Consider the following 21803-nt stretch of genomic DNA (forward strand, 5'->3'; position numbering starts at 1 on the left):
AAGCTTTACGAGGGGGGCTGTCAGGGGCAGATGGGTCACCGACTCCGTCGCATGAGCATGTGTGGCGGACCACGTGATGGCCCCCGGGAGGAAGTGGTGGGGAGGTATGAGGAGGGAGGCAGGGGGTACCTCCGCCTTCCGGGGCACGTAGGACCTGTGAGCGGGTCTTGAAGAAAGTATCGCGAGGTTTCCAATCAGCGAGGGGGGAAGGGTGGAGCTGGCAGGGCGGGCTCTGGCGAGTTGTGGGATTCACCCGGGCATGGTCTGCGGTCGAGAGGGCGACGCTGGCGGCTCTGGGCTGGGCTGGCGCGACCATGGCCGGACCAAGGAGTTTGGCTCTCCTGGGTGGGCGGGAGCCGGCCAGCAGCAGATGCGGGTGGACGGGCGCCTAGGGGGAGCACATGGCAGCAGGGAGAGGATGAGGGCGGGAGACCCCACAAGCGGTCGTGGCAGGAGGCCAGAGAATTACCCACCCCCACACCTTGGTGAGAGGACACAGAACTTCCAGGGTTCCTCGAAGGGTGACTGATGCCCCCTGTTTACCCCCCAAAACTCCCCCATTCCTGCTGCTGGTCCATGGGAGAGTGTGTTTACCCTACAGAAGGAAAGAGCCCCTTCTCCTGGATCTTCTAAGCACAACCTGAATGAGCTGGAATTTTCATAGAGAAGGCAGCACCAAAAAGGAGTTAAATATAGAGAATATAAATATATAAATATAAATTGTGTGTAGTAATTTACAAATATAAATCATATATTAATATATTAATAAAGGTAAAGTTAAAAAACCCCACTATGTCAGGCTGGCCCCATGGTCTACTGGTTAAGTTCAGCACACTTTGCTTCAGGGGCCCAGGTTTGGTTCCTGGGCGTGCACCTGCACTGATCCTCAGCAGCCATGCGGTAGTAGTGACCCACATACAATCTACAGGAAGATTGGCAACAGATGTTAGCTCAGGACTAATCTTCCTCAGCAAGAATAAAAACTTAAATAAATAAAAAACAGAGATGGAAAACGTAGATTTCTTGCCCTGCCTACCACGACTAGGCCAGTGGGCACATGGGGTAGGGTTTCAGTGGCAGTTCAGATGGTCTGGGTTTGAGCAACACATGCCTCCCCCCGAGCACAATGGAGTCAGTGGGCACAACTCTTCAGCTGCCTGCTCCTCCCTTGCTCTGGCAAGTTTCAGGAGTGTGGTCTGGATGGTAGAATGATGGGGCAGCTACCTGGGGCTGCCAGGGAGTGGTGTTTGGAGAACCAGTTACTCTTCCCAGGGAGGCCCAACATGGTGGGTACAAGAACCCAGAGTCAGCCTCGGGCAGAGAGGCTGCAGGAATTGGGGGAGGATGCACCTGTGGTAACGGCTGGAGCACGTGGGGACAGATGTGACTGCCATTTCCAGGGCTGGAGACAAAAAGAAGGAAGGGCTAGGAAACCAGTTCATAGTGAGGTGTAATGAGGATAATTGTGGAGAGGTAATTTGGGGCAGCATGCAGTGGGCCTTGATGGTGGAGCTTGGGCTAAATCTGGCCCTGGGGAGAATTGCAGACTAGGAAAGGGGACAGCCTGGGGACAGAGAAGATGGAAGCTGCAGGAGACAGACAAAAGTGGACGAAAAGATGGCAGTGAGGACTGACTTGGGAGAAATGTGAGACTTTTTTTGTCCCATGCCCCCCTAAAAAAATGCTCTCAGATATTGGGGAGGGCATGGACTACCCGAAGTAAATGAACTGATTTGAGCAGTGTCATTTGGATACTGACAGAAGGGGGAACTCCAGGAGGCAGGAAGACGTAGGGACATCTGGGTCACATGTAGAATTAAGAGGAGTAGGGCAGAGTAATGCCTTCGCCTTATTAACCCAAAAATAAGGAGCCAAAATGAGAGGCAGAGAAGTGTTTATTTTGGGATCAAAGAATTGCAATTCAGGGAGCAGAGATTCAGGTAGAAACCCAAATAGTGTCTCACTAAGGAGTAAAAGTTAGGGGCTTTTAAAGGCACAGAGGGAGATTTGCTTTACAAAGAATGTTAATAGGGGTTTGCAACAGAAAGCTAATCTTTGCCAAAAATAATTGATTGCTAGGGCTAGCCAGAGGGAGGCAAATGTCTGAGTCTGTGCTGAGCTGCAGGTTTCTTGCAGCATTCCTTGGTTCAAAAGTTCATGTTCTGCTGGAAGAGGATGTGCATAAGACCCATCTTCTTCATGGCTTTCCAGCTCCATTTTAAAGCCCTTAGACATAAGTTACTCTCTTTCATTTCACATTTCACTTTCACATTTTTCCCCTTTTGGTCAAGATCTTTCTCTGAAAGCATCGTTGATCAACCATAGATTTGTTTAGTCCCACATTGCTGGGATGGACTGGTTCCGGAAGTCATGTCTCATGTCAGCGCGGGGGGTGGAGATTGTGCCTTCCCAATGGATATTTCCAGGGGTCAGTGCCATAAGGGTTAGGCCACATTTGAGCAACAAGGAGGTGGTAAAGAAATGAGTCTTAGGCAGTTTCCTTGCCTTGGAATTTCATCTGGTTCCCTGAAGGTTCAGGTGAATAAGCCTTATCCATCATTTCAATACCTTGAGCGACCATCAGCTTGGTATTTGTAGGAGTTCTCGAGCAGACCTGAGTGAGTAGTAGCATAAGAAGCTTAAATACAAGTACACATAGCAAGAGTCTAAAAATAATCATAAACAATATTTGAAGTCCTGGTCTCATCCAAGCACCTTTCCCCAAAGGAAGTCAGCTAAAAACACTGATAGGGAACCAGAGGGTGTCATTGAAAGACATTGGACAGGAGACATCCTGTGCTATTTTTAAATTTTTTCCAAGTTCTAACTCAACTTCGCCAGAAGAGTTGATGCAAGTACAGCCTGAGGTGTTGGTTACAACACAGATGCCACCCTATTCTGCAAGGAGATAATGGAGTGCCATTCGATTATCTAGTACAACCCTTGCTAGGGAATCCAGGGATCGTTCTTATTGAGCTAAGGCTCGAGCCGTAGAATTTGCCGCTTTAGCTGTAGTTGGGGTTAAATTTTTAATCAACAAGTCATTATGGACAATGTCAATCCAAAGGACAAAGCCTTTGGCAATGGTAATCAGTGGAGAGGAGATGGGGTATAAAAAGGGTCTCTAAGTCTCACCTAGACCTTTGAGATTGCAGTTAGGTTTCATCTTTAACAAGAGCTTGAAATAGAATGTTACAATATCCTGCAGGCATTATCCTGCCATATGCCAGCTGTCTAGATATTCATAAGCCCATGGTTCCCCTAGGTGGAAGGTATACCCAGAAGGGACACATAGTATGCAGTGCCTTCCAGTTCAGTGTCAGTGGTCAGGTCCTTTCCAATGGAACTCAAGGGCTGTCTTCCTCTGATGAGGCTTCCAAAATACCCAGTCACTAGGCTATAGACTGTGACCAACATCATCCTTTGAGTTGGAATCCAGGAAAGCATCTTTAACCTGTTGATGATGGGCTTGAGCATAAGACCATAGAGACTTACAGTAGCTAGTCAGACATGCATAAGACAACAGGGGTCAGCAAAAGGCTCTGTACCAATACACACTGATCTGCTGGTGACTCTCTCATGTGGAGTTAGTTCATGTTTTCCAAAGAGGACACAGCACACAGTCAGCAAGACCCAAGGCAATACCTTAGGCTGGGGGAGTCTAGTCCACAGTATATGACAAACCTCAAAGACAATTAACAGGACTAGCATCTAATATGTACAAAAGTGCAAACATAATTTTTCTCTCTACAATTATCCTGAATTTTCTTTTTGCCAAAAATAATCACAGTAACACTAATTTGTTTTACATTAAAAACTTGGCCTAATTATTACTTTTTTTTCTTTTTGAGGAAGATTAGCCCTGAGCTAACTGCTAGCACTCCTCCTCTTTTTTGAGGAAGACTGGCCCTGAGCTAACATCTGTGTCCATCTTCCTCTACTTTATATGTGGGATGCCTGCCACAGCATGGCTTGCCAAATGGTGCCATGTCCGTACTCGGGATCCAAACCCGCGAACCCCGGGCTGCCGAAGTGGAACGTGAGCACTTAACTGCTGCGCCACTAGGCTGGCCCCATGGCCTAATTATTTATACAAGTGAAAATAAGAATACTCACTGAAAGTTTCTGAATTCTGGAGGGATCAGGTAGGGAGAAAAAGTAAATGTTTCATCTTGGTTCACAATGCATGTCTTATCAAATTGTTGGTAGCTTAAGTGAAAAGTTTCTTTAAATCTGGAAAAACAAAACATTAGAACATTCTCCTCAGCTCATGTACTGCCCAGTAATTAATAGCCGTCCTGCTTAAATCCAGTTTTTCCATTAGTTTTCTTGACTTTGCCTGATGATGGAGAGTGATAGGGACAGTGATAATCCCAAGAAGTTTGTGAAGTTTTTATTAAGGTTCCTATGATTTCCCAGTGAAGTGAGTACCTTGGTCACTGGAGGTTGTGGAAGATTCCCAAGTGGGAAGCACGTGTTCTAGCAGTTCCTTTGCCACTGTGAGGGCATCAGCTTTGTGGCAAGGGAGAGGCTTTAACCCATCCAGAAAACACATCCAACAACAAGAACATATTGATGAGCCATAGGAAGTGGCAGTTGAATGAAGTTCAGCTGCAGGTGCTCAAAGGACCCAGAGGGAGGACTTCTGAGGCCTCTGGGGAGGAAATAGTTTTGCCTCTAGTGGGTGAAGCAATGTAGAAACTGAAAAGTTGGATTTACCAGAGAGCAAGGAAGAGCCCAGTGGCTGTCTTGGGTTTTCCACAGCCCCGACTGTTGAATTTGCAGCCATTGTTTACCCACCTTCATCTGTCTGCTACAGGAGTAGACTGTTGCCATGGTATAAGGACATCAGGATGGCAGCTGTCTGGCATTGAGGGATGATTCTTTGCAGAGGCAGAATGGACTTCATCCACATATGCTCATCTTTATAGATTCTGTGGTTGTTGCCTTTGCATGAAAGTCAGCTAAGGAGCTTTCCTAACAATTAGTGTGAGCCTCAATTTTGGTGACAGATATAGGGGAGGAAGACAATTCCTCTACCCTCTAGGTCCTTCTGGCTGGTCTAAGAATTGAATTGGCATGACACAGATTAACAGGAGAAAAGCAAACAAAACTTTATCACATATATACATGGGAGAAACCCAGGTAAGATGAGGAACTCACCAGAATGGCTGAAGCTGCCACCTTAACTCCCATCTTCAGCTCAAGACAAAGGATGATGTTGGGGGTAGTGGTTAGGGACTTCAAAGGGGAAGGGGGCAATTTACATGGAGATGGAAATGCAAGTGTTTGTTGTACAAGTGTTTGCTGGGCCAGCTATAGACAATGTTATCTTATGATGGTAGCTCCTTCCTGGAATAGGCCTTCCATCTTAAATTCTTTTAGGCAGTTAAGGGAAAGGTCAGTGTCTCTTTCAGAGTCTTTCATTCTTAAAAATAATCAAGCCAAAGGAAGACATTTTGGGGTGGCCAATTCTGATCCCCCACAGTCCCACCTTTGAAACTTTAAGAAATTTCACATTTAATAAATAAATGACGAGCAATAAGATATATTGGGGTATATGAGGAAGCCATTTGGCTTAAAACTAATTCAGCCTCAACTTGTTTTTCCAAAAGGGACTGACGTGGCCATTGAGCACACATTGTACATCTGCTTTAAATACTTACTATGTCCCAAAGACAAGAATGTTGCCCTTAAAGATAGGGGTGTAACTTCCCCCATGTCAGCATTTCCTTTAGGGTAAGCATCTCTCCCTAAACTAAGGATTAATTACTGACTTGCTCTGCTCACCTGTGACCACTCACATTGTGACCACTGACCTGCTGACCACCAACTTGCTGTGCCAGTATTGCTTCTTGTGACCATTGTAAAAGGGACATTCCAATCCTATGTGATACGTGTTCTTTGATGATATCTAACCACCCTGTACTCTCCCACTGCTTTGGAGTGCTCCATTCCTTTGTGAAAGGACTCTCCCGGGCTATATGGTCCCCAGCATTGACTCATAATACACTCACTACAATTTTGATTTATAGATTGCTTGTGAATTATTCGCATTGACACAGTTGAAAAGCTGAATTGTTAGATTTTTCCATCTCATTGAACACATTTCTTTAGTCCTGATAATAGATCAGTCAAGTTAAATTAATTTTAGAAGGTGGTGATGTAGGTGGGTTCCCAGAGCTAGGCTTATGTTGTGGAAGGAAGCAATCAGGCTTTTTTTTTTTTTTAATGTTATGATAGATTACAACCTTGTGAGATTTCAGTTGTACATTTTTGTTAGTCATGTTGTGGGTACGCCACTTCCCCCTTTGTGCCCTCCCCCCCCTTTTCCCTGGTAACCACCGATCAGATCTCCTTGTCAATATGTTAACTTCCACCTATGAGTGGAGTCATATAGAGTTCGTCTTTATCTTACGGGCTTATTTCGCTTAACATAATGCCCTCGAGGTCCATCCACGTTGCTGCGAATGGGCCAATTTTGTCTTTTTTTATGGCTGAGTAGTATTCCATTGCGTATATATACCATATTTTCTTTATCCAATCATCAGTTTCTGCTCATGTAGGTTGGTTCCACGTCTTGGCTATTGTAAATAATGCTGCGATGAACATAGGGGTGCAAGGGACTCTTGGGATTTCTGATTTCAGGTTCTTAGGATAGATACCCAGTAATGGGATGGCTGGGTCATAGGGTATTTCTATTTTTAACTTTTTGAGAAATCTCCATACTGTTTTCCATAGTGGCTGTATCAGTTTGCATTCCCACCAACAGTGTATGAGGGGTCCTTTTTCTCCACAACCTCTCCAACATTTGTCGCTCTTGGTTTTGGATGTTTTTGCCAATCTAATGGGTGTAAGGTGATATCTTAGTGTAGTTTTGATTTGCATTTCCCTGATGATTAGCAATGATGAACATCTTTTCATGTGTCTGTTGGCCATACTCATATCTTTTGAGAAATGTCTGTTCATGTCCTCTGCCCATATTTTGATTGGGGTGTTTGTTTTTTTGTTGTTAAGCCGTGTGAGTTCTTTGTATATTATGGAGATTAACCCTTTGTCGGATAAGTGGCTTGTAAATATTTTTTCCGAATTAGTGAGCTGTTTTTTTGTTTCAATCCTGTTTTCCCTTGCTTTGAAGAAACTCTTTAGTCTGATGAAGTCCCATTTGTTTATTCTTTCTATTGTTTCCCTCAACTGAGGAGTTATAGTGTCCGAAAAGATTCTTTTGAAACTGATGTCAAAGAGTGTACTGCCTATATTCTCTTCTAGAAGACTTATTGTTTCAGGCCTAATCTTTAAGTCTTTGATCCATTTTGAGTTTATTTTGGTGTGTGGTGAAAAAGAATGGTCAATTTTCAATCTTTTGCATGTGGCTGTCCAGTTTTCCCAGCACCATTTGTTGAAGAGACTTTCTTTTCTCCATTGTAGGCCCTCTGCTCCTTTGTCGAAGATTAGCTGTCCATAGATGTGTGGTTTTACCTCTGGGCTTTCAATTCTGTTCCATTGATCTGTGGACCTGTTTTTGTACAAGTACCATGTTGTTTTGATCACTGTAGCTTTGTAGTATGTTTTGAAATCGGGGATTGTGATTCCGCCGGCTTTGTTTTTGTTGCTCAGGATTGCTTTAGCAATTCGCGGTCTTTTGTTGCCCCATGTGAATTTTAGGATTCTTTGTTCAATTTCTGTGAAGAATGTTCTTGGGATTCTGATTGGGGTAGCATTGAATCTGTAGATTGCTTTAGGTAGTATGGACATTTTAACTATGTTTATTCTTCCAATCCATGTGCATGGAATGTCTTTCCATCTCTTTATGTCGTCATCAATTTCTTTCAAGAAAGTCTTGTAGTTTTCATTGTATAGCTCCTTCACTTCCTTGGTTAAGTTTGTCCCAAGGTATTTTATTCTTTTTGTTGCGATTGTGAATGGGATTGAGTTCTTGAATTCTTTTTCTGTTAGTTCATTGTTAGTGTATAGAAATGCTACTGATTTATGTATGTTGATTTTATACCCTGCTACTTTGCTGTAGTTGTTGATTATTTCTAATAGTTTTTCTATGGATTCTTTGGGGTTTTCTATATATAAGATCATGTCGTCTGCAAACAGTGAAAGTTTTACTTCTTCATTGCCTATTTGGATTCCTTTTATTTCTTTTTCCTGCCGAATTGCTCTGGCCGACACCTCCAGTACTATGTTGAATAGGAGTGGTGAAAGTGGGCACCCTTGTCTTGTTCCTGTCCTCAGAGGGATGGCTTTCAGTTTTTGTCCATTGAGTATGATGTTGGCTGTGGGTCTGTCATATATGGCCTTTATTATGTTGAGGTACTTTCCTTCTATACCCATTTTATTGAGGGTTTTTATCATAAATGGGTGTTGGATCTTGTCGAATGCTTTCTCTGCATCTATTGAGATGATCGTGTGGTTTTTGTTTTTCATTTTGTTGATGTAGTGTATCACGTTGATTGACTTGCGGATGTTGAACCATCCCTGTGTCCCTGGTATAAATCCCACTTGATCATGGTGTATAATCTTTTTGATGTATTGCTGTATTTGGTTTGCCAGAATTTTGTTGAGGATTTTTGCATCTATGTTCATCAGTGATATTGGCCTGTAGTTCTCCTTCTTTGTGTTGTCCTTGTCAGGTTTGGGGATCAGAGTGATGTTGGCTTCATAGAATGTGTTAGGGAGTACTCCATCTTCCTCAATTTTCTGGAATAGTTTGAGAAGAATAGTTATTAAGTCTTCTTTGAATGTTTGGTAGAATTCTCCAGAGAAGCCGTCTGGTCCTGGACTCTTATTTTTGGGGAGGTTTTTGATTACCGTTTCTATTTCCTTACTTGTGATTGGCCTATTCAGATTCTCCATTTCTTCCTTATTCACTTTGGGGAGATTGTAGGAGTCTAGGAATTTGTCCATTTCTTCCAGGTTGTTCAATTTGTTGGCATATAGTTTTTCATAGTATTCTCTTATGATCCCTTGTATTTCATTGGTATGTGTTGTGATTTCTCCTCTCTCATTCCTAATTAGCAATCAGGCTTTTAATAAGAAGTATTTCTATTGAAACATAAAGAAAAATGAGGTTAATGGTTGAGCAAATGATAAACCAGTTTCTGAGTCCAGGGGACAGTCTAGATATCAGGGTCCAAGCATCTTTTATAGTGTTAAATGTCTCTGATGATGTCATTGAGTGTCCAGGTATCCTTTTGAGTGTCTTACATAGTAGCAGGCATGTTATTGTGGTGCTCTCTCTTATGTTTATATCAAGTTATCCAGCTTCAGTTTGTAGGGCTTCAGGAAAAAGGCTGATTTTAGTTCTCGATGGTTCAAAATGAAAATGATGGGAAAAATTGAAAACATTAGCTTGTAGATTTATAGCCAGATATTTCAGGAGAGTAGAAGAATTTAGGATGCAGTCCAGTTTACAGGTAGAAAACAAAAAACCTCAAAGACTATTAACAGAACTAGAATCTAATATCCATGAATGTGTTTTATAGTTTTTAGTGAAACATAATTTTTCTCTCTAAAATTACCCTCGTTTTTACCAAAGATAGACAAATTAAGACTAATTGGTTTGTAAAAGAAGTCTACTTTCATTAACTTTGGCAAAGTTATTTACATAAGTACAGCAAGAATAGCAATTGATCATATGGCATCTTTGAAATCTACTTTGCTGGAACTTTTTAAGGAATCTCAGGTTGAACTTTAAAGGCCTCTCAAGGCCAGGAAAGCCAAGGACATGTCAGACTTTATTAGTAATACTTATAGATGTGGGCAAATTCCTCTCTTTTTGAGGTCACCCAAATATTCTGAGGTTCCAAACAACTGCCAGAGAAGTGACCATCTTTACTCACCTGGTAATGTTGATGGGAACCGTGTAAACAAGGTACCAGGCCAATATATCCAAGTGGCTTTATTTCATAAAATCCAGTCTTTGTTTCTCAAAAGTTGTCTTATCATATCTAAGTCTATCATGTTTCTGTCATGTATGACATTCCAGTCAAAGCTTTGGTAATATAACCAGTATTTCCAATTGAGTCCCATTATCAGGAGAACAGATTCTCATCGAACTTATGTAAACAACTATATTGCCATGAAAATAAGAATATTCACTTACCAAGAGTTTCCAAATTCTGGAGGGATCAGGCAGGGAGAGAAAGATAAATGTTTCAGTTCTGCTTACAAGAGTATAATTTACCAAATTGCTATGAGTCATAGTTAAGCTTAAGAGAAAAAAAAAGGCTTTCTTAAACCCCAAAAAACAAAACATAACAAATTAGCAACATTTCAAATGAAAAGTCATAAAATTTCTAATCATCCTCGTTAGTTCATTCAGTCCCATGTAATCAATCTTGATCTTGATCTTTTGTTAGCAGTTTCATGAAGTTATCAGTTTCTGTGTTAGAATTCTGTAATTTCTTTTTTTTTTTAGTGAGTTATTGATAGGTTACAATCTTGTGAAATTTCAGTTGTACATTAATGTTTGTCAGTCATGTTGTAGGTGCACCACTTCACCCTTTGTGCCCACCCCCCACCCCACCTTTCCCCTGGTATCCACTATACTGTTCTTAGTCCATAATTTTAAATTCCTCATATGAGTGGAGTCATACACAGATTATCTTTCTCTCACTGGCTTATTTCACTTAACATAATTCTCTCAGGGTCCATCCATGTTATTGCAAATGGAATGATTTTGTTCTGTTTTGCAGCTGAGTAGTATTCCATTGTATATATGTACCACATCTTCTTTATCCATTCGTCTGTTGCTGGACACTTGGGTTGCTTCCACGTCTTGGCTATTGTAAACAGTGCTGCAATAAACATTGGGGTGCATAGGACTTTTGGGATTGCTGACTTCAAGCTCTTTGGATAGATACCCAGTAGTGGGATGGCTGGATCGTATGGTAGTTCTATTTTTAATTTTTTGAGGAATCTCCATACTGTTTTCCATAGTGGCTGCACCAGTTTGCATTCCCACCAGCAGTGTATGAGGGTTCCTTTTTCTCCGCAACCTCTCCAACATTTGTTGCTATTAGTTTTAGATATTTTTGTCATTCTAACGGGTGTAAGGTGATATCTTAGTGTAGTTTTGATTTACATTTCCCTGATGATCAGCGATGATGAGCATCTTTTCATGTGCCTATTGGCCATCAGTATATCTTCTTTGGAGAAATGTCTGTTCATGTCTCCAGCCCATTTTTTGATTGGGTTGTTTGATGTTTTGTGGTTGAGTTGCGAGAGTTCTTTATATATTACGGATATTAAGCCTTTGTCAGATATATGACTTGCAAATATTTTTTCCCAGTTAGTGGGTTGTTTTTTTGTTTCAATCCTGTTTTCATTTGCCTTGAAGAAGCTCTTTAATCTGATGAAGTCCCATTTATTTATTCTTTCTATTGTTTCCCTTCTCTGAGAAGGCATGGTGTCCAAAAAGATCCTTTTAATACTGATGTCAAAGAGTGTACTGCCTACGTTTTCTTCCAGAAGCCTTATGGTTTCAGGTCTCACCTTTAGGTCTTTAATCCATTTTGAGTTTATTTTGGTGAATGGTGAAAAAGAATGGTCAATTTTCATTCTTTTACATGTGGCTTTCCAGTTTTCCCAGTACCATTTGTTGAAAGACTTTCTTTTCTCCATTGTATGCCCTCAGCTCCTTTGTCAAAGATAAGCTGTCCATAGATGTGTGGTTTTGTTTCTGGGCTTTCAATTCTGTTCCATTGATCTGTGCACCTGTTTTTGTACCAGTACCATGCTGTTTTGATTACTGTAGCTTTGTAGTATGTTTTGAAGTCAGGGATTGTGATGCCTCCTGTTTTCTTCTTTTTTCTCAGGATTGCTTTAGAAATTCGGGGTCTTTTGTTGCCCCATATGAATTTTAGGATTCTTTGTTCTAATTCTATAAAGAATGTCATTGGGATTCTGATTGGGATGGCGTTGAATCTGTAGATTGCTTTAGGTAGAACGGACGTTTTAACTATGTTTATTCTTCCAATCCATGTACATGGAATGTCTTTCCATCTCCTTATGTCGTCATCCAATTCTCTCAGAAAGGCCTTGTAATTTTCATTATATAGGTCCTTCACTTCCTTAGTTAAGTTTACCCCAAGGTATTTTATTCTTTTTGTTGCGATTGTGAATGGTATTGTATTCTTGAGTTCTTTTTCTGTTGGTTCATTACTGGAGTATAGAAATGCTACGGATTTATGCAAATTGATTTTATACCCTGCAACTTTGCTGTAGTTGTTGATTACTTCTAACAGTTTTCCAATGGATTCTTTGGGGTTTTCTATATATAACATGATGTCGTCTGCGAACAGTGAGAGTTTCACTTCTTCCTTCCCTATTTGGATTCCTTTTATTCCTTTTTCTTGCCTGATTGCTCTGGCCAGGACCTCCAGTACTATGTTAAATAAGAGTGGTGATAGAGGGCATCCTTGTCTCGTTCCTGTTTTCAGGGGGATGGGGTTCAGTTTTTGCGCATTGAGTATGATGTTGGCTATGGGTTTGTCGTATATGGCCTTTATTATGTTGAGGTAGTTTCTTTCTATGCCCATTTTGTTCAGAGTTTTTATCATAAATGGCTGTTGGATCTTGTCAAATGCCTTCTCTGCATCTATTGAGATGATCATGTGGTTTTTATTCCTCAGTTTGTTGACGTGGTGTATCACGTTGATTGACTTGCGGATGTCGAGCCATCCCTGTGTCCCTGGTATGAATCCCACCTGATCCTGATGTATGATTCTTTTGATGAATTGCTGAATTCAGGTTGCCAAAATTTTGTTTAGAATTTTTGCATCTATATTCATCAGTGATATTGGCCTGTAGTTCTCTTTTTTCGTGGTGTCCTTGTCAGGTTTTGGTATCAGCGTGATGTGGGCCTCATAGAATGTGTTAGGAAGTGTTCCATCTTCCCTAATTTTTTGAAATAGCTTGAAAACTATGGGTATTAAATCCTCTCTGAAAGTTTGGTAGAATTCCCCAGGAAAGCCATCTGGTCCTGGGGTTTTATTCTTTGGGATGTTTTTGATTGCTGTTTCAATCTCTTTCCTTGTGATTGGTCTGTTCAAATTGTCTGCCTCTTCTTGAGTGAGCTTTGGGAGATTGTAGGAATCCAAGAATTTATCCATTTCCTCTAGGTTATCCATTCTGTTGGCATATAGTTTTTTGTAGTATTCTCTTATAATCTGTTGTATTTCTGCAGAGTCTGTTGTTATTTCTCCTCGCTCATTTCTGATTTTGTTTATTTGAGCTTTCTCCCTTTTTTTCTTTGTAAGTCTGGCTAGTGGTTTGTCAATTTTATTTATCTTCTCAAAAAACCAGCTCTTTGTCTCATTGATCCTTTCTACTGCCTTTTTTGTTTCAATAGTATTTATTTCTGCTCTGATTTTTATTATTTGTCCCCTGCTGACTTTGGGCTTCATTTGTTCTTTTTTCTCTAGTTCAGTTAGGTGTGCTTTTAAGGTGGCTTATTTGGGATTTTTCTTGTTTGTTAAGATGTGCCTGTATTGTGATGAATTTTCCTCTTAATACAGCTTTTGCTGTATCCCATATGAGTTAGTATGGCATGCTATCATTTTCATTTGTTTCCAGGTTTTTTTTATTTCTTCTTTAATTTCTTCAATGATCCATTGCTTGTTCGGTAGTGTGTTGTTTAGTCTCCACATCTTTGTGCCTTTCTCAGCTTTTTTCTTGTAATTAATTTCTAGCCTTATAGCACTATGATCTGAGAAGATGCTTGTTATTATTTCAATTTTTTTAAATTTGTAGAGGCTTGCCTTGTTTCCCAACATATGGTCTATCCTAGATAATGTTCCATGTGCACTTGAGAAGAATGTGTATTCAGCTCTTTCAGGGTAGAGTGATGTATATGTGTCTATTAAGTCCAATTGTTTTAGTTTTTCATTTAGCTCCACTATTTCCTTGTTGATTTTCTGTCTGGATGATCTGTCCATTGATGTGCGTGGGGTGTTGAGGTCCCCTACTATTATTGTGTTGTTTTTAACATCTTCCTTTAGGTCTGTTAATAGTTGCTTTATGAATCTTGGTGCTCCTGTGTTGGGTGCATAGATATTTATAAGCGTTATTTCTTCTTGATGAAGTGTCCCTTTGATCATTATATATTGTCCCTCTGTGTCTCTCTTTACCTGTCTTATTTTGAAATCCACTTGGTCTGATATGAGAATTGCAACACCTGCTTTTTTTTCCTTGCTATTTGCTTGAAGTATTGTCCTCCACCCCTTCACCCAGAGTCTGTGTTTGTCCTTGGGGCTGAGGTGTGTTTCCTGGAGGCAACAAATTGTTGGATCTTGTTCTTTAATCCATTTTGCCACTCTGTGTCTTTTTATTGGAGAGTTCAATCCGTTCACATTGAGAGTGATTATTGATGCATGTGGACTTAATGCTGTTAATCTGTCGCTTATTATCTTGTTTTCCTGCATTTCTTTTCCTGTGTGCTTTATCCTTCCCATTTAATACTGCAATTTCTTATGCTGGGTTTCTTAGATTTTTCCTTATTTATGATTTGTGACTCTGTTCTGTACTTTATTTTAGTGTCTACCTTGAAGTTTGTATTTAGAATCTCGTGTATAATATAGTTGATTCTCTGGTGGTCTCTTCCCTACTTGACCAATATTGATTTAGACCCTTTGCTCTTCCCCTCCTAAATAATTATTTTCATTTTTTATTCCAACTTGTCTTATTAATTTGTAGTTAGAGTGCTAAGATAGTCCTTGTTTTGGTAGTTTCCTTACCTTTACCCTAATGCTATAATTGAATATTTGCTATCCTGTTCTGGTTCTATCCATCGGTCTCCCTAGTCTGTGGATTGTGTCCCCTTTCTCCCTTTTTTCTTTTTTCAAGTATGAGAGCCTTCTTGAGGATTTCTTGTAATGGAGGGCTTTTAGTTACAAATTCCCTTAACTTTTGTTTGTCTGGAAAAGATTTAATTTCTCCCTCATATCTGAAGGAAATTCTTGCTGGATAGAGTATTCTTGGCTGAAGGTTTTTATCCTTTAAAGCTTTGAATATATCACTCCATTCTCTCCTAGCTTGTAGGGTTTCTGTAGAGAAATCCGCTGACAGTCTGATAAGGGCTCCTTTATAGGTTATTCTCTTTTTTTTCCCTTACTTCCCTGAGTATTCTCTCCTTATCATTCCTATTTGCCAACTTTACTACTATGTGCCTTGGGGTAGCTCTTTTTACATTGACAAATCTAGGAGATCTAAAACCCTCCTCTACACACATTTCTCCGTTGATCCCTAGATTTGGGAAATTCTCTTCAATAATTTCGTTAAGCACACTTTCTGCTCCATTTTCCTTTTCCATATTCTCGGGAATTCCTATGATCCTTATGTTCTTACTCCTCATTGAATCCATTATCTCTCGGAGATTTTCCTCATTTTTTTAAATTCTTAGTTCTCTTTCTACCTCTGTCTGGTGCCATTCAGCCTGTCTGTCCTCAATTATGCTAATTTTCTCCTCTATGTTGTCTACGCGGGCATTCAGGGAATCCATATTCTGTTTTATCTGGTCCATTGTGTTTTTCATCTCAAGTAATTCTGTTTGATTCTTCTTTATGATTTCAATCTCTTTTGTGAAGTAACTCCAGAACTCGGCTTGTTTCTCTATCTTTCTCTCTACCTCATTGAGTGTTTTGATTATAGCTGCTCTGAATTCATTATCACTTAGTTCACCTAATTCCAAGTCCTCAGGACTTAATTCTGTGTTTTTATTGTTTTCCTTCTGTTTTGGGGCTTTTATAAATTGCTGGATGGTGGAGGAGCGGTTTTTTCTCATGGTGGTAGAATTCAGTTGCAGTTACAGCCTGTCGCCACTAGATGGGGGTCGAGAGCGGCGTGTTATGAGCTCTCCGCCTTGGGGCAAGATGGCTGCGCCCACTGGCTTCACTGGGCGGGAGGGGCTGTTACTCACACGCGCCGGTCTGGATTCAGATCAGTTCTGTTCTCTGGTCTGCCAAGGCTCTTGATTTATGGGGTCCCTGCGAACTGAAGCTTCCCCCCCACCCCCCGTCAGCGGGTCTCCACTGAATCAGCGGCAGTCCTGGATGATCCCCCGGTCGCGCGGCCCCTCCCCTGCTCCCTCCCAACCCACGCAGCAGCAATTGCAGACTCTAGGGGAGGGAGCAATGTTCTCTCCTACTGTTCCAGCGCCTCCGAGGGTGTAAGCAAAGTTTATGATCTCCGCCTTCTTGGTATTGTAGGTCTCTAATGAGCTGGCATTATTTTTGTTCTCTGAAATTCAGTTCTTCCAATCTTTTGTTGTATTTTGGAGGGGAGAGAATCCCGGGTCAGCTCACCCCGCCATTTTGCTCCGCCCTCTTCCCAGACTTCTGTAATTTCTTACCCAACTGAGTTTTATGATCTGAAAGTTTGTCAGAAATCTCTATTCTAGAGTGTCAGAGTCCTTTCCATGAATCTCTCTTAAGATGAAACATATTTTCAAAAGCAGAGTAAAACAAAACTGTCTGTAAATGACAGAAGACTTAAAAATGGCAATCGACAAAGAAATTGGCTATTTTGGTGACACACAATGCTTTAAAATACTAACTAGAATTTATGACTGATAACCAGGACAGATCAGAATTTTAGGAATGTTATATAATTTAAAAAAAAAACACTTATATGAATAACACCCACACAGTATCATAGGTCCCTATGAAACAATGTGTATCCATTTAACCCTGGTGACAATGCAAGATTTTCAGGCCAATGCAGAAAATCAAATAGCTGTTAGAAAAACTTTAGTGCCTGTGATTAAAGACCTGATAAAAACAATACAGGAAATTTATTTTGATAAAGCATAAAATCCCTACCCTTCTGGTAGACGTATCTAAGAAAAAACCTTTCATAATGTCTTTATCAGGAGCATAGTAAATTTTTAAGAAAATTATCCTTTTAAGAGAGGGGAAAATATCAAAGTCTAATTTTGCTCCAGCTTTCTTTTGATACTAAAGCTCATTCACTTAATTAAATTCATTTCAATGTTATCCAATTTGACCATGTAGAAAACTCTTTTCTCTGAGTTTTTTCCCCATTTAAACCTTCTATAACCTTTTTAACAAACAAAAATATCTTTATTTCTTATACCTTCTTTATTGAAAACATACATCTTACCTTCCTTGAATACAAAGATGTTTTCCTTATTAAATTTTAATAGCATTAATAACATTGATTGATTAGAATTCTTAACTCTTAAAGACCTTAACTTTTGGTGAAAACTAAGAAGTAAGCAATTATGAACTGTCTTTTACATTAGCATTCTGTGGCTTTGCAAATTTTTAAATACTTTTTATAGTTTTTAGAAACATGTTACTTTATAGTACAATCTTTTAATAAAATACGAGACATTTTTACTAATAGACCCAAACAAATTTTAATTTCTTTGTAATAAGAAGCCAAATGTAGATAAACCTATATTCAGTAATTAACGCCTAATATTTTAAATGTAAGTTTCTGTTATGACTCACACAACTGCGCTTGTGGGAAGCATTCTCCCCGCCTCCCAGGGCCTTTCCCTTGTGCATCCCTTAGACAAGACCCATAGGAAGCTTACCAGAACCTCTTCTTTGTTTGAACTGACCAGTCCAGGCTTAGCCTGGGAACCCCACAGCATTCCACCTGTGGACTCCAATGAAGGCGTATGCCCCAGGTCCTCCCCTGCTCTCTGCCTGCACTCTGCCGTTACCTCCCAGTGTGGCCCCTCAAGGTGTGCTGTGGACCTTCTCCAGGACCCGTGAGGAGCAAACTTCTCTATTTCAATTCCTTTGTGGTCGTTTGTTGAAGAGACATTCACCATCCAACACCCCCAGGGCTCTACTTAACAAATGTTAATTTGACAAAGTTGAAACAGATATTATAGGCATACCTCATTTTGTTGTGCTTTGCAGATAATGCCTTTTTTACAAATTGAAGCTGTAGGGAGAGAGGGAAAATCCGCTCCCCCCTTTCCCCTTCTTTTTCTCATGAGAGGCCAAAGAATTAAAAATGACATAAGGCAGGTTAGCAGGAGAAAGTCAAAGTTTAATACATGTACGCAGAGAATTCATATAAGCATGAAGAATTCCAAAGACAGTCAGGCAAAATGAGGTATATATGTCTTTCTGGACTAAGGAGAGAGAGAAAGAGGTCTGAGACTTCAAAGGGGGAGAAGGCAATTTATAGGAAGAAGAAAAGTGTTCACATGTGGTAAACAAATGTTTGCATTATCCCATCTATAGATAATGGGACCTGAAAGAGGTCTTTTGATAAAATGGCTCTTGCTAGATGGCTTCCTGCCTATCACACTGAGAATTATCTTTCGTGAGAGCTCCTTCTTGGGACAGGCCTTAGATCTTAAATTCTTTTAGGCAGTTTGGGGGAAGATCAAATGTTCTTCCAGAGTCTTCTGAGCCATGATTATCTTCAGCTCAAAATAATCTGCATATCAGAGTGGCACATCTGCTCTGAACCCCGTCAGTTCTCTCCTCTGAATCTTCACTGGAGGTTTCACATATTAAAAGCTGAACTGGTGACTGTAGAGAGAGAAAATGAGTTAGTAGCCAAGTTGTTGGGAATCTGCAAAGGGAGAAAAGAACATGGATTAGAATGAGGATGAATAAACAGAAAAGAAGGGATTGTAGAACATCATCTTGTCACACTCCATTAAACCAGTTCCCTGATCTCGGGAATAAGTCAGTGTAATAAATGGGTGAGCTTCATTCATCTGATGGAAATTATTAATCTTCTCTTTTAATAGATGTAAGTTAGGTACTACTTGGGCTATTTGGTTCACATCAAATCAGCGTTTCTCACTGATAATTGTACAAGCTCCTCCTTACAGGGCAGTCACTGTGTCCACAGCACGTCACTTTTGGAGGACCACAGAGGCTAGGCTGTTAATCTCTGACTGGAGTATTTTCAGTTTGCATGGTGGTGTAGTGGAGGAAGCACTGTTCTTCAACCCTCTACGGCCTTCTTGCTGGTCTCGGAATTAAAGTGACAGGAGACAGAGTAACACATTCAAACAAAGTTTAATAGCATGTATACATGAGAGAAACCCAGCAAAGCTGAGTAACTCAGCAAAATGGCAGAAGCCACTACCTTAAATACCATCTTGAAGACAAGGGAGGATGTTGGCGGTAGTGGTTTGGGACTTCAGAGGGGAGGAAGGCAGTTTGCGTGGAGATGGAAAAGATGGAAATGCAAATGTTTGATAAACAAATGTTTGCTGGACCACCTATGGAATATGTGACCCGAGAGAGAGAACTTTGATAAAAATGGGCTTGGCAAAGATCCTCCCAGTCTGTTATTCCCAGAGTTTCTATGTTGATGGCCTGTCTTTGGGACAGGTCTTTGGTCTTAACTTCTTTAGGCAGTTGGGGGGAAGGTCAAAGTTTCTTTCAGAGTCTTTTGTCATTAAAAATAGTCAAGCCAAAGCAACACATTTTCGGGTGGCAAGTTATGATCCTCTACAGTCCTGCCTTTGAAGCTTTAAGAAGTTTCAAAATCCAGAAGAAGAGTTGGTAAATTGTTTCACCTCACTGAACTTGTCTTTTAGTCCTGATAATAGATCAGTCCAGTTAAATTCATTTCAGAAGGCAGTGATGCAGGTGGGCAACGTAAGTTAGGCCTATATTGTGTAAGCCAGAAATCTGGTGTTTAATAAGAAGAATTTCTATGGAAAAAAAAAAAGAAAAACAAGGTTCATGGTTGGAGCAAATTATAAACCAGTTTCTGAGCCCAGGGGATGGCCAGTCAAGAAGATTTCTGGATGTCAGAGTCAAAGCACCTTTTTCAGTTTGAAATGTCTCTGATGATGTCACCAGGTGTTCAGGTATCTTTTGAGTGGCTTACACAGTAACAGGCATGCTATCATGGTGACCTCTCTTAAGTTTATATTATCTCCAGCTTCAGTTTGCAGGGCTTTAAGAACAAGGGTGGTTTCAGTTCTCAATGATTCCAAATGAAAATTATGGAAAAATTTAAAACTTTAGTTGGAGATTTGTAGCCAGATATTTGAGGAAACTGGAAGAATTCAGGATCCAGTTCAGTTCACAGGTAGGAAACAAAAACCTCAAAGACAATTAACAGAACTAGAGTCTAATATCCACAACTGAAACATAATCTTTCTCTCTAAAATCACCCTCATTTTTACCAAGGATAATCAAATTAAGACTCATTGGTTTGTAAAAGAAGTCTAGTTTCAATAAACTTGGCCCAATTATTTACATAAGTACAGCAAGGATATCAATTGATCATATAGGCTCTTTTAAATTTGCTTTGCTGGATAATTTTTTAAGGAATCTCAATTGAACTTTAAAAGCCTCTCACGAGAAAGCAAAGCCAAGGACTTTTCACCAGTCTCTGCCTGCAATACCTATAGACTTGGGTGAATTCCCCCCTTCTTTAGGTTCCCCAAATATCCTGAGGTTTTTTGCACCTGCCAAGGAGGTGACCTTATTTACTCACCTGGTAGGTTGCTGAGAACCCTTAGCAAGGTACCACACTGATATTTCCAAGTGGCTTTATTTCATAAAGTCAATCTTTGTCCCCTAAATCTCAGTCATATCCAAGCTATGCATGTTTCTCTCAATTGTGACATTCCCATCAAAGCTTTGGCAATATAATCAATGTTTCCAATTGTGTTCTCTCATAAAGAGAACAGATTCTTATTGAACTTATGTAAACAACTCTATCACCATGAAAATAAGAATATTTACTCACTAAGAGTTTCCAAATTCTGAAGGAATCAGGTAGGGAGAAAAAGATAAATGTTTCACTTCTGCTTACAAGAATATAATTTTACCAAATTGCTATACATCGTAGTTAGCTTAAGACAAAAGAGGAAAAGCTTTCCTTAAGTCTGGAAAAATAAGATGTTAAAAAAAAATGAGCAGTATTTCAAACAAAAAGTAGTAGAAATGATGATCCTCATCAGTTCATTCAGTCCCATGTAATCAACTCTTGATCTTGATCTTTTGTGAGCAGTTTCATTGTTATCAGTTTCTCTGTTAGAGTTCTGTAATTTCTTACCCAAATCAGTTTTATGATCTGAAAGTTGATCAGAAACCTGTATTCTAGAGTAAGTGTCACAGTTCTTTCCATGAATCTCTCTGAAGATGAAACATATTTTCTAAAGCAGAGTAGAACAAAACTGTAAGTGACAAAAGACTTAAGTGTGGCAATTGACAAAGAAATTTGGTTATTTTTGTGACATACAACACTTTAAAATAATAACTGGAATTATGAATGATAACCAGAACAGATCAGAATTTTAGGAATGTTATATAATTTTTTTAAAAACACTTATATTTGTAACATTTACCGACACAGTATCATAGGTCCCTATGAAACAATGCTTAGTTATCCATTTAACCCTGGTGACAATAAAAGATTTTCAGGTGAATATAGAAAATCAGATAGCTGTTAGAAAAACCTTAGTGCCTGTGATTAAAGACCTGATAAAAACAATACAGGAAATTTATTTTGATAAAGCATAAAATACCTACCCTTCTGGTAGAGTACTCAAAAAAATTTTTCATAATCTCTCTATCAGGAGTAGACTAAAAGTTCAAGAAAGTTATCCTTTTAACACAGGGAAAAAACCAAGTTCTAATTTTGCACCAGCTTTCTTTTGATTCTAAAGCTAATTCACTTAATTAAATTCATTTCAATGTTAGCCAATGTGACCATGTAGAAAACTCTTTGCTCAGAGTTTTTCTCCTGTTAACTTTCCATAACCTTTTTAATAAAGAAAAATATTTCTTATACCTTCTTTACTGAAAATATACATCTTACATTCCTTAAATTCA

At 39.8% G+C, this 21803-nt stretch overlaps 1 protein-coding gene across 1 annotated transcript in view; it reads left to right on the forward strand.

The window, feature by feature from the left end:
- Positions 1-259: 259 nt before the first annotated feature.
- Positions 260-21803, forward strand: part of LOC124227143 (mitotic-spindle organizing protein 2A-like) — a 38976-nt gene continuing 17432 nt past the window's right edge. The window contains exon 1 of the mRNA XM_046641030.1: positions 260-345. Within this exon, the coding sequence (XP_046496986.1) occupies positions 260-345 (86 nt within the window). The remainder of the gene's footprint in view (positions 346-21803) is intronic.

This window comes from Equus quagga, chromosome 15 (assembly GCF_021613505.1).
Source record: "Equus quagga isolate Etosha38 chromosome 15, UCLA_HA_Equagga_1.0, whole genome shotgun sequence".
Taxonomy (NCBI): domain Eukaryota; kingdom Metazoa; phylum Chordata; class Mammalia; order Perissodactyla; family Equidae; genus Equus; species Equus quagga.